The sequence below is a fragment of the Solanum stenotomum genome, chromosome 4 (genome assembly GCF_019186545.1).
Source record: "Solanum stenotomum isolate F172 chromosome 4, ASM1918654v1, whole genome shotgun sequence".
Classification (NCBI taxonomy): Eukaryota; Viridiplantae; Streptophyta; class Magnoliopsida; order Solanales; family Solanaceae; genus Solanum; species Solanum stenotomum.
Window position 1 is genome coordinate 6,608,172 of NC_064285.1, and position 13,297 is coordinate 6,621,468.

General features: G+C 32.1%; 2 protein-coding genes across 2 annotated transcripts; both read left to right on the forward strand.

Annotated features, from left to right (window-relative positions):
- Positions 1-4,376: 4,376 nt before the first annotated feature.
- Positions 4,377-8,791, forward strand: LOC125863435 (endoglucanase 6-like). Its single transcript, XM_049543630.1, has 9 exons — positions 4,377-4,655; positions 5,463-5,675; positions 5,774-5,974; positions 6,157-6,246; positions 6,354-6,518; positions 6,722-7,006; positions 7,242-7,590; positions 7,716-7,769; positions 8,166-8,791. The coding sequence occupies exons 1-9, from the start codon at positions 4,452-4,454 to the stop codon at positions 8,456-8,458; spliced, it is 1,854 nt and encodes a 617-aa protein (XP_049399587.1). The 5' UTR covers positions 4,377-4,451; the 3' UTR covers positions 8,459-8,791.
- A 205-nt stretch (positions 8,792-8,996) lies between these two features.
- Positions 8,997-12,109, forward strand: LOC125862894 (beta-glucuronosyltransferase GlcAT14B-like). Its single transcript, XM_049543017.1, has 5 exons — positions 8,997-9,001; positions 9,452-9,954; positions 10,506-10,581; positions 11,373-11,488; positions 11,622-12,109. Exons 1-5 carry the CDS (start codon positions 8,997-8,999, stop codon positions 12,107-12,109), a joined length of 1,188 nt encoding a protein of 395 aa, XP_049398974.1.
- The last annotated feature ends 1,188 nt before the right edge of the window (positions 12,110-13,297 follow it).

Genomic DNA, 13,297 nt, shown 5'->3' on the forward strand with positions numbered 1-13,297 from the left:
ATACACGTCTATCATTTAATGTCATGGAATACGGACATAAGCAGTGAAAGTCGGAGAATCTTAGTAACTTAGTTGGTTGATTATCTAAACTTTATTTTGTTGGTAAAGATTCGATTCTCCACCTTATAATAATGCTTCTCCTTCCCCTTCCCCTACGACCATTTTCGAAAAGAAAAAAAACTTGTAAAAGTCGATGTTTTATTTTTATTTTATCAGTTATTCATATTGGAGCCCTCCCGAGGAAGTTTTATATTGAGGTTAAAGTGGTCGCTAACAAAGGTGATTTCGTACTCTGGAAAACTCGAATATGAAACCTCTGATTAAGGATGAAAAAATAATACTAGGCAATGATACGACGATAGTCGAAATTAGGGAAGCATAAACGCCGTGATCGTCACAAAACCGGCACCATCCGGCGATCCCGGAGTATTGTCTTTTGGACTCTTACTGGTGACGTGTCCATGCTTTAAAATGTGCAAAACTAAGTTCAAGGAAAATAAATTAATTAATCTCTCTTATCTTTTTTCTAGTAATTATTTTTATTTTTTTCTGTAGAAGCCGTTAATTGCGGTTGGCACGAGTGGAACAAAATTATAAAAAAATGAAAACAAACTGTATTGGACCCCTTTATTTGACCTGAGGGGTCTCATCTAATTTCATTTATTAGGAACATGCAATGTTATCACAATGAGGAAAACATGGCCCAGTGCGTTCGAAGTTGAAATAATCGAACTTTAATATGAATATTGAATATCAAGTCAAATGAACATTGCAATATTATGATAATGAGGAAAATATGAAGCTTACGCACTATAAATTCAAAATAATCAGATTTCAATATGAATATTGAACATCAGGTGAAATGAACATGCAATGTTATGACAATGAGGAAAATATAGGGCGTACGTGGCATGAATTTGAAATAGTCGAACTTCAATATGGATAACTGAACATCGGGTGAAATGAACATGCAATGTTATGACTTGTGACAATGAGGAAATATGGGGCCTATGCAACGTGAATATGAAATAATCGGACTTCAATATTGATACTGAACATCGGTGAAATGAATATGCAATGTTACGATAATGAGGAAAATATGGGGCCTATGCGGTGTGAATTTGGAATAGTCAGACTTCAATATGGATATTGGACATCGGGTGAAATTAACATGCAATGTTACGACAATGAGAAAATATGAGGCATACACAGCCAGGGCCAGCTCTTGCCTATAAAATTTTAGGCATTGGCCTTTTGGGGGCCTCAAATTTTTATAAAAAAAAAATTATGTATTTTAACCCCATTCAAATAGAAGAAATTAAGAAAACATTGTTTTGGATTTTTATATTTTCTTCGTTAACACTCACATTATTTATCCTTTGTAACTCTTTTTGCACTCTATTTCTTCAAATCTTTGATAGTTAGAGTAATATACTCTCAAAAATATAAATCAATAGTCGAAAAGTGTTGAACAAAGTGCATTACAAATTCTTTTTTTAAATTTATTTGTTAATTTTCATATTAAAGTAGGTATACCAAGTTATCAACTTTTTGAATCAAATTCTATGATTCTAACTCTTATCTTTAAAGTTTATCAACTTATTACTTATAAAATTGTGTTAATAATTCATATAATAATTGTCTCAATAAAAGGATGTTTTTCAATGTTCAATTGATAAAATCTTACTTAAAACTAATAATTAAAAAAAAAAAAAGTGTTTGAAAAATCATTTATATAAAAGATATTAAGTAGTAATTTACGTCTAGAAATTTAGAAAAATAAATAGATATAGATAAAATTTATATAGATTTAAGGCCTCTAATAAAAATTTCGCTTTAGGCCACAAATTATGTTGAGCCGCCCCTATACGCGGCGTGAATTTGAAATAGTCGGACTTCAAAATAGATTTTGGACATCAGGTAAATGAACATGCAATGTTACAATAATGAGGAAAATATGGGGTCTACGTGGTATGAATCTGAAATAGTCAGACTTCAATATGGATATTGGACATCGGGTGAAATGAACATGCAATGTTACGACAATGAGGAAAATATGGGGTTTACGCGACATGAATCCATAATAGTTAGACTTCAATATGAATGTTGGTCATCGGGTGAATTTTTTTAAAAAAAAATGAGGAAAATATGAATGATTTAATATCCAAAACTCCTTAATTAGTGCTCTGTCGGTGTTAGATTTTTACAAATAAGAGTGCCGGAAGAGCCTTAAATGGAGGGGAGGGGAAGTGTTGTTTGTCGGGATGTTGATTTTCTGAATCATTAATCTTGTAATTATGCTTAAGCTTATTTGTCTCTTATTAATCACCCACATGTTATGTTACTTCCCTTTTCTTCTTAATTATTATTATTCCTCCGTCTCAAAATTAGTATCATTATAATTGATAAATTATTGTCACTACAAAATTATTGTTGTAGTGAGTATCTTTTGCGTGTTTGTTTGTGTGGATATTATTTTTTGGACAGTAATGAAATCACATTTTTTACTCAGAGGGTTTAAAAAATAAAAAAAGTATAAATGTATGAATAAGTCAATAAAAACTATATCAAGGGAGTCCTTAATGTAGTCAGAGTGTTTTAAGGCGGATTTAGATTTTTCACACAAAAAGTTTGGAATAATAAAAATATAAATGTGAATAAGTAAATAAAACACAATTTCCATAGAGTCCCTAATATAGTCGATGAGTTTCAAGGCGAATTCAAGTTTCTCACTTAAAAAGTTCAGAAAATAAAAATAAAAATATCTGAATAACTAACAAAACACAATTTCAAAGAAATCTCTAATATAATCAGTGAGTTTCAAACCATGAACGTATGAGTGCATTTGAAAGGTGATATATTCTTGTTCAAAGGATTCAAATAAATCCAGAAATATATTCTATATATAATTTTAAATCGAAAGATATCACATGAACCCTCTCCCGTCCCCCTAGATCCACCCTACTTTTGGGGTTAATAAGGTAAAAATAAACTATTTTGAATAACCAAAAATCAACTCAAAAGTAAAATCTAGGTAAATTGACAAGTGTACAATAACTATTATTTTACTATTAGAAAGTAGCCAGCCAATTAAATTATGTCCACGTACTACATTGATGCTTTAGCCTTTTTTTTTTAAGTTTTGGCCGTATTTGAAATTTAACCTCATCTTTGCCACATGGCCTCGTTGGCCAAAACGTTAATAAATTGAATAGTGACACAACAGACACTTTTCTGCAAACTCTTTTTGACTGGATTCTCCTACAGACTCTTTTTCCTACATTTTACTTTGTACACATTATATGTCTACACCTAAGTAGTAATTATAACATATTTTAACTATTCCTCCCCGGTTCGTATTTTACTTGTTCATTATTAACTTGACATACTTTTAAGAAATAATAATCGAATAATAATTTTTTAAAATCACTATTTGAATATAACAAATTCAATATTTTGGAAAATATATATTGCGGATTGATTGTAATAACAAGAGCAAATTAGAAACTGAGTGATGAGTTATCTCCTAATTTATTGTACTGAACAAGTTAAAATGAACTGAAAATTTTTAATAGTTCAATCACTTGGCTATCTAAATTTTCACATAGTTGATGAGAGTTCGATTCCGAACATTCTAATTCCTTCTCCATTTCCTCTTCTGCTTTCGGGCCCCTACCCCCATTTTAAAAATTTAAAAGCAGAAGTAAAAATGGACTTCTATTCTTTTTTCTGTTTAGTAGACAAATAAAGTGGTATGAAGGGTTCTATTAAATATCTATTTTTATTGTCCAATTTAAAAAATTATAAGATAATTTATTATTTTATTCTGATTTTACCTTTATTAGTAAGCACTATTCATATATGTTCAATAATTAAATGACTTATAATAATTAATATAGTAAAATTGTCATTTTATTTACTATTTCGACAGACTACGGAGCTAGTAATTCACATGTGGATAGATCGAATTCAATAGATTTTGTTCAAATAATATATTTTTATATTAGTTAATTCATTATATATATATATATCAAATTTTAAAAATTCAGTTATAATCATTTAAAAGTGTCACATATAAATAAGTAAACATGGACGGAAAAAATAAAATAATTATCTCTCCTTAGTAAGGAAATAAAAATTTCAGCGCCGAACCTTGTTCAACAAAAGCGACAAACAAAAGCACATGCCACTGTCTCTAAACTCCCAATTTTTTTTTAAGTATCAATAACATTATTTTTGTTTAATTTCATTGATTTTTTAAAAATAACCCAAATTTGCATTATTTTTTCCACACTGTCCATTTTCTAATTTTTTTGGCACTTTCTCCTCTTCCCTCCACCATATATACTAGTTCAATTTCTTCCTTTTCCCCAATCCTCACTCTTTCTTCTTTATTTTACCTACATTGGCCATTTTTGCAAAACATTTATAGAAATAATTACTATAAATATATGATGAAAGGTTTTTTGATCCTCTACTATATGAGTACTCTGTTTTTGCTATTTCCCAATTTAGCATTTGGTAGCCATAATTATGGTGAAGCACTAAGTAAGAGCTTTTTATTTTATGAGGCTCAGAGATCTGGTTATCTTCCTCATGATCAGAGAGTTCAATGGAGGGGTAATTCTGGTCTTAACGACGGAAAAGCTAGTGGCGTAAGTTATTCTTTCCGTAATAGTCATTCGTTATAACAATATTTCAGTATTTGTAATGTTTCTAATCAGGAGCGCATTTATGGTGCTTGTGAACTTATGCGTCTCAATTTATGTGATGTAGTTTGATTTGATATGAAGTTTAGAAAAGAAAGACAGATTTTTGAAACTTGTACTTTGAAATAAGTTCATAAATGTTTGTGTGACTATAAATTATATATATTGAGACAACAATAACATATCGAGTGAAATCTCAGTACGTGGGGTCTGAGGGAGGTAGAGTGTATGCAAACCTTACTACTCTCTCTATTTCATATTAACTGAATTTTTGAGGTTTTTTCATTGTTCAAAATAATTGACTTGTTCAAAGTTCAAGATGGATGTTTGAATTTTTTTTTTTCATATTTTTCCTTTCATTTTATAAAGTTTGAGATAGAGATAAATTACACTACTTGTAAAGTTATATTTATGATATCACAAAGGACAATTGTGAAAAATATGATTTAAATTATGTCCTTAAATATTTTTTTTAATAAGTGTATTGTCTCACAAATTCAGTTAATATAGAAATGAGAAGTACTATCTTGTGGAGGAATCATATAAATCGAGACAGGAGTATTTATTAGAAGTGATCTAGTATTATCTGTTGATACTTGTGTTACACAATGCTAAATAATATAATTGGTTGAATGTTAATTTATTTACCTAAAGGATTAGTGATCAATTTGAACTTACATTTTTTTTCTTCATTTATTTTAGTGGTGCACTCATGTGATTAAAAATTCTAGATTCGTCTCTGATGTGTTGCAGGTAGATCTGGTTGGAGGGTACTATGATGCAGGGGATAATGTGAAATTTGGGCTACCAATGGCATTCACAGTTACCATGATGTCATGGAGCATAATTGAGTATGGGAAGCAAATGAGTGAAAGTGGAGAGCTAAGTAATGCTATAGATGCTATTAAGTGGGGTACTGATTATCTCCTTAAAGCTCACCCTGAACCACATGTCCTATATGGAGAGGTAATTAATTTCGATATATATCGTCAGTATAAATAATTTGATGGTGTTCACACCATCAAGTTATATTTACCTGTTATAATATGGTAAATAATGTATAGGTTGGAGATGGTACCACAGACCATTACTGTTGGCAAAGACCAGAGGACATGACCACTTCAAGAGCTGCTTACAGGATCGATCCAAGTCGCCCTGGATCTGATCTCGCGGGGGAGACAGCAGCCGCTATGGCTGCTGCCTCCATAGTCTTTCGGAACAACAACCCTGCCTATGCTGAGGAGCTTCTAACTCATGCCTATCAGGTCAGCACGATTTTTTCATGACTTTAAAAGAGTAACATAAAGTAAGAATGCAACAATACTTAACATATTATATACTATTATACTATCAGATCACTTAAAAGATAAGTTATTCGTAAATCTGGTGGTACATTACATTATTTGTCTCTACATTTCCATAACTTGTGGTTTGCTGTTGTTTTCAGTTATTCGAGTTTGCAGACAAATACAGAGGCAAGTATGATAGCAGTATTACTGTGGCCCAGAAGTACTACCGATCTGTTAGTGGATATGCGGTATGTGTGATTGTTTCATGTAGAAATACTACTCAAATCTCTTTGTTATATTGTATTCATCTTGTCATTTTCACAACATTTAATCAAGAAACTTTTGATTTTAACAGGATGAATTACTGTGGGCCGCTGCCTGGCTATACAAGGCATCTAACAAGCAATATTACTTGAACTACCTAGGGGAGAATGGCGATGCACTTGGTGGAACCGGTTGGTCCATGACCGAATTTGGCTGGGACGTCAAGTATGCTGGTGTCCAGACTCTTGCTGCTAAGGTCAATCACCGAAAATCCTACATTTTATTTCATAATATTCTTGAATAATACTCTGTAGGTACCATGATAGTACCAAAATGAACATATAGTACCTGCCTAACCAAAAGGCTATATAGAGTATTTTGCTCCAAATCTTAACGTACACACTAGCTCCGCCCCTGTCATTATGCAAATCATTAACCTATTGGTGTATATTATTGCAGTTCCTGATGCAAGGAAATGCCGATAACCATGCAGCAGTCTTTGAGAAGTACCAAGAAAAGGCTGAGAATTTTATGTGTGCATGTCTTGGTAAAGGTAACCAAAACATCCATAAGAGTCCAGGAGGTCTCATTTTCAGGCAGAGATGGAACAACATGCAATTTGTCACAAGTGCTTCATTTCTTGCAACTGTTTACTCTGACTATTTGGCATCTGCTGGAAAATCCCTCAAATGTGCATCCGGTCCTGTATCATCACCCGAGCTCCTGGACTTTGCCAAGTCACAGGTAAATTTATACTCCCTCCGTTTCATTTTTATGTGTCTTAGTTTGATTGGGCACGAAATCTAGGAAATACTTTGGATCTTATGGTGTTAAATATGTCAAGTGGGATGTTGGAGTTAGAGTTACTAAATATAGAAAGTGACATTCTTTTTTAAACAGACTAGAAATATGTCAGGTGGGATGTTGGAGTTAAAGAGTTACTATTGGTTAAATTCTTAAGCATGTTTTATCGTTTTAGGTTGACTACCTACTTGGAGATAATCCAAGAGCCACAAGTTACATGGTGGGATATGGTAACAATTACCCGAGACAAGTTCACCACAGAGGTTCCTCGATCGTCTCTGTAAAGGTTGATCCTACTTTTGTTAGCTGCCGTGGAGGTTATGCTACCTGGTTTAACAGAAAGGCGAATGATCCCAATCTTCTAACCGGAGCCATTGTTGGGGGACCTGATGCCTATGACAACTTTGCTGATCAAAGAGACAACTATGAGCAAACCGAACCAGCTACCTATAACAATGCTCCCTTGATTGGTGTGTTAGCTAGACTTCACGGTGGTCAAAGTGAATATAGTCAGCTCCTTCCAGGTATTCATTCTAACATAAGCAATAACGTGCTCAAATTTGATCCGACCCTCCCATTTGCTACTTCTCATTCTAAGTAAGTTATTCGAAGTTATTGCTAACAAAGAGTTCTCCTTTTTAACTTACAGTTGCTATTCCTCAGCAAAAACCAGATCCAGAGCAAAAAGTAACTCCAGCTTCAGGTACTTAAACTATCTCTTCTTGTGGCACTTAGAATTACTTGTGTAAATAAATGACATAACACATAAACAGACACTCAAGCTTGGACGAGTAAATACTCCAACTTTGAGTATGTACATCTAGACACTTCAACTCGTCTCCACTGTGTCAATTGAAAAACCCTCCAACTTACCAAATGATCATCTAGACACGTCAAAATTTATGTGTCATGAGACACAGTGGGAACGAGTTAAATGCTTAGTTGCTAGTTGAGATCAAGTTAAGTTGTCTATGCACTCACAAAGTTTGAGTGCTTACTTACCAGCGGAGGTCAAGTTTGAGTGTCTGTTGCACAAATAAATTGTAGCTATAAATTTTATTAGAGAGAAATCTAAATTGGAGTAACATAATATCTGCAGCTTCTGACATTGCTATTGAGCAAAAGGAAACAACTTCATGGGTTCGCGAGGGGAAAACTTACTACAGATACTCAGCAATAGTAACTAACAAGTCTTCTAAGACATTGAAGAACTTGAAGCTTTCAGTATCCCAGCTCTATGGTTCTCTCTGGGGTCTTTCAAAGTACGGTGACTCCTACATGTTTCCAGCCTGGATCAACTCGTTACCAGCTGGAAAAAGCCTCGAGTTTGTTTACATTCACACTGCTAATTCTCCTGCAGTGGTCTCCGTATCAAGCTACACTCTTGACTAAAACGCGAGAATTTTCACTTTTCAAGGGTTTAAATGTAAGATTTGTGCAGCTTGTTTGTGATTTTTCAACTTCTGGTTGCTTTGTAGTTTGAGTTATTAGTGCTTTAGCTGATGAAGTAAGGCGGATATTTGGACGAAGAAAGGAGCGAAGAGACGAATTAAAACAAGTGCTCATCCTCTTTCTTCTCCATTTCATTTTGTCACAAGATCCATAGTCATGTATTTGAAAGAAAGTTGCTTCTCCACAGAGAGTTCATAGATGGAAGTCTTCATTTCCTTTGTAATTTACGCAACTCAAGGTTTTCGTGTTTATAATATTTTCTCCTCTGATTCATGCCTTGCAAAATGTTCCCATGGCATAAGCTCTACTACAATATTACTTACTTTGTACATACATTTTGTCCAAATACAAAATCTGCTTTGATATGTTTTTCCTTGAGCCGAAGGTCTATCAGATATAACCACTCTACCTCCCAAGGTAGGTGTAAGGTCTGTGAAGTTCTACCCTCTTCAGACCTCACTTGTGGAATTATACCAGTATGTTGTAAGAACCTAAAATTTAAACTCATCAAATTAAAATTCTGGATCCGCCTCTCGGATTGCTTAAGCTTTCGCCATCAAGGCACTCGATATATCAAAAAAGAGATTTAGATCCCATACCAAAGTATCATCCACATAAGCAAAGTGATTAATTCCAGGACTCCACTTTGGTACAACATAGCCAATATTAATCGGGGGTATACACGTGTCCAGAGACTAGTTGAGCTCGTTGATTCCCCTGGCTTTATAAAAAAAATAAAGTCCACTTATCATTCCCATGGCTTTATCATTAAGCAAGATTATACTTTGCATTAATCTTCATTGACCTTCAATGCTCTAGAACCACTCAAACATACCTTTTTCCATATCTACGTTAAAGATATTTTAGTAATAATTCTCAATTAATTAATATTACACATCAATTTATATAAAGAAACTATATTTGGAATAACAGAGCAAAAATGGAATCAGTTAACAACAAACTGTTCATTTTTACTCTGTTAATCTCCTCTTTCTTCATAATTTCCAATAAGTATCCGTTATTTCACCTAGTTACATCTTCATCAATAATATTCGTCGAATCAAAACTACATACATCTCCACTTCGATCCAATACAACAATACCTCGATTGGCGTACTTGATATCTGGCTCAGTTGGTGATGGGGAACGGATAAAGAGGACGTTGAAGGCGTTGTATCATCCGTTAAATCAATATGTGTTGCATTTGGATCTCGAGACTTCTGATGAAGAGAGAAATGAACTTGTGAAATTTGTGAAGAAAGAGGCTCTGTTTGTGAATGTGAAGGTAATTGAGAGATCTAATTTGGTTACTTATAGAGGTCCAACAATGGTGAGTAATACACTTCATGCTGCTGCTATTTTAGTGAAGGAAGGTGGTGAATGGGATTGGTTTATCAATTTGAGTGCTTCGGATTATCCATTAGTAACACAAGACGGTAAGTCCGCGATTTTAAACTTCTTTATAACAATGTTGTTTGTTTAAACTTCCGATTATCTCGTGAAATGTTGATATTAACATGAAAAAGTTATTTCATAAAGAAACCTAGCCGTTATAGTGAAATGATTGTTATTAAGAGATCTGACTGAGTGTATAAATATGGTTGAAGTATACACTATATATATACCGTCAGTTGTATATGTTGTGTATATGTATGTATAGATATTTATACATGTATATGTATATATTATATAAAGTTTTACACTACATATATATATACTGTGTACATATTTTGTAGATTAAATAGCGCAATTCGCAAAGATATTGAACTTTAATTTTCTCTAAAATAAATTTATTGGCGAAAATAATAAGTTTGGGACAATTATTTTAACATAATTTTTTGAAACAATATAGTAGGCAGTTGATTTTTTAAAAATAATATTTTCCATGAAATTTTTATCGTGCTTCCATAGAAGAATGAAAAATAGATTTGCCTTTGCTTTATTCACTGCGCACTTTTTGCTAATTAATCTGATTTTTTATTGACAGATTTGCTTCACAGCTTAAGGAATATTCCAAGATATCTTAACTTTATTGAGCATACAAGTGATCTCGATTGGAAAGAGTATGTGAATAATTAACTTGCCATTTGATAAACATATTGTTAATTAAAGAAAGAGGTATTGAAAAAAATCCTAAATTTGGCGCGAATTATCAATTTCTTCTTTGAATTATTGACAGCCTTAAAACACTTATCTACTTGACTAACTGAACATAAATGAGATTAACTACTATCCACTTACAGTGGAAAAGAAAATTACACTCAATTCATTTTTAGAAATACTTACTTCTCTTAAATAAGTATTTCTAAAATGAACGATGGTGTAATTTTCTTATCCACTGTCAGTGGTTGTAGTTAATCTCAACGTGAATAACCTCCGATCTTGCAACATGAGTGAAATACACCCCTAAATTCTCGCTAAGTTTACAGGTGTTTTCAACACTTCTCTCAGTTTTTAATTAAGAATCTCATGCTCCTACAAGAGTTTGAGACCACTTGCTATGTCATGTGGCAGATCGGGGGTGTATCTAAGTTTAATTAGACAAATAGAGANGTGAAATACACCCCTAAATTCTCACTAAGTTTACAGGTGTTTTCAACACTTCTCTCAGTTTTTAATTAAGAGTCTCATGCTCCTACAAGAGTTTGAGACCACTTGCTATGTCATGTGGCAGATCGGGGGTGTATCTAAGTTTAATTAGACAAATAGAGAGTATTGTTTTTAAGATTGTCAATAGTTCAGGAATGAAACTAGTAATTTATGTCAAATTTAAGAGAGTTTTCAATACTTCTGTCTTAGTTAAATAATTAGTACTAATTATTGGATTTAATCAAATGTCTATTTATTAATGTAGGGAATATAGAGCCAAGCCTATAATAATTGATCCAGGGTTGTACAGCTTGAACAAATCAAATGTCTTCTTTGTTGAACCACAAAGAAGTGTGCCAACATCATTTAAATTATTCACAGGTGACAATTTATAATTCTGACGTTTGATTAATATAAAACAAATAATTTCAATTTTACCATATCAAACATAAATTTCTTTTATTTCGTAAGATTGAGAACTTATAAACTCAAAATTTTAGCTTCATCTGTACAGGATCCGCGTGGATGATGCTCTCACGGCCCTTTGTGGAGTACTTATTGTCCGGGTGGGACAACCTCCCGCGGACACTCTTAATGTACTATACTAATTTTCTCTCTTCACCTGAAGGATATTTTCAAACTGTTGTATGCAATGTCCAAGAATTTATAAATACTACGGTGAACCATGACCTTCATTATATAGCATGGGACAATCCTCCGAAGCAACATCCACACTATCTTACGATGGATGATTATCGGGAAATGGTCGATAGCAAAGCACCGTTTGCTAGAAAATTCGGGAAGAACGAATTGGTGCTTGACAAGATTGATTCCGAGCTTTTGGGGCGTAAACCTGATGGTTTTGTTCCTGGTAGTTGGTTTGGAGATACTAATGTAACAAACATAACTTTATTGCGACCTGGATCAGGTGCTGAAAGACTAACAAGTTTGATATCTAATTTTTTGTCTGATAAAGATTTTAACAAAAAACATTGTCTCTAGATGTACGAGATAGTATCTAAAGATAGTCACCTAACGAATAGTAATTATTATTTTATAAAATCATTTTCTTTATTGAAAAAATTGAAATCAAGAAGAAATGTGATTTTTTGAAATAATAACTACTAGTAATTGAGTGAGAATTCAATCGTTAAATGTATGTATACTCTTATTTAAATATAATGGATTGGACAAATTGTTGCTAATTAATACCCCTTAACTCATATGCTTAATTGTTTCACCCACCAGTCCATATTAATTTGTGTCTACGCAATTACGGTTCTCATCGATTTGGTGCATCATCTCAATTATAAGTGAGTGTATTTATAACCTTAATCTCCTTTTTTTTTAAATGAATACATTTAACATGTCATCATCTAAAAATTACGTTATCGAAAATTATCGAATATTTGATTGTGATAATTATATGACAAGTTAATAATTTTATTGAAAAACTGCATTATCGAACATTGCCAAATGATACTTATGAGAAGTTTTAGTACAAATGAGAGCATATTATTAAGAATACATAACTTAAAGATGAGAAATATATGATGAAAACTTAATGACCAATTAAATCAACGTATGATATCAAAAAACTAATTAAAAGAAAATAATACGAGCTCTTCTTTATATTCTCACTCAACCATGAGAAATATTAAAATGTATTAACTGGCATTCACCGTTTGGCTGTGTGAATTATTCACTTTTTAAAAATATTTTTTATTTTATTTGAAAATTAATATTTAACCATACAAAATTTAAATGTAATTTAAAATTATATTTGAAATTTGAAATATACTCAAAATTTTATTTTCACTTTCACTATATATATAAATGGTCCTATACCAAATAATTTACAAAAATTATAACTAAACCCAACTCCATATTCATCTTCAACTTCAATTTCAATTTTTTTAAATAAAGATGAAGATGAAGATGAAGATAAACTGCAATAGTATGTAAATAGCTTATATATAAAATCTAATTTATGACATTATATGGCTATTTTATTGAGTTAATTCTCATATATAGCAAATTTATTAGTATATTTCAGATATATAAATAAAGTTAAGTGTTTTTACTAATATTTAGAAATTGAAAATCATATTTAAAATATATACATTTAAATTCTAAATAATATTTACAAAATATATAATCAAACACAATTTAACTAAAAAATATAATAAA

Bases quoted from the DNA above. Each gene is read 5' to 3' on its own strand.
- LOC125863435 (XM_049543630.1), top strand. From the start codon at position 4,452: ATGATGAAAGGTTTTTTGATCCTCTACTATATGAGTACTCTGTTTTTG. The intron at 6,519-6,721 runs GTCAATCACCGA...ATATTATTGCAG, and splicing joins TCCAGACTCTTGCTGCTAAG to TTCCTGATGCAAGGAAATGC. The intron at 7,007-7,241 runs GTAAATTTATAC...TTATCGTTTTAG, and splicing joins TGGACTTTGCCAAGTCACAG to GTTGACTACCTACTTGGAGA.
- LOC125862894 (XM_049543017.1), top strand. The intron at 9,955-10,505 runs GTAAGTCCGCGA...TTTTATTGACAG, and splicing joins TCCATTAGTAACACAAGACG to ATTTGCTTCACAGCTTAAGG. The intron at 10,582-11,372 runs GTATGTGAATAA...TTATTAATGTAG, and splicing joins AGTGATCTCGATTGGAAAGA to GGAATATAGAGCCAAGCCTA.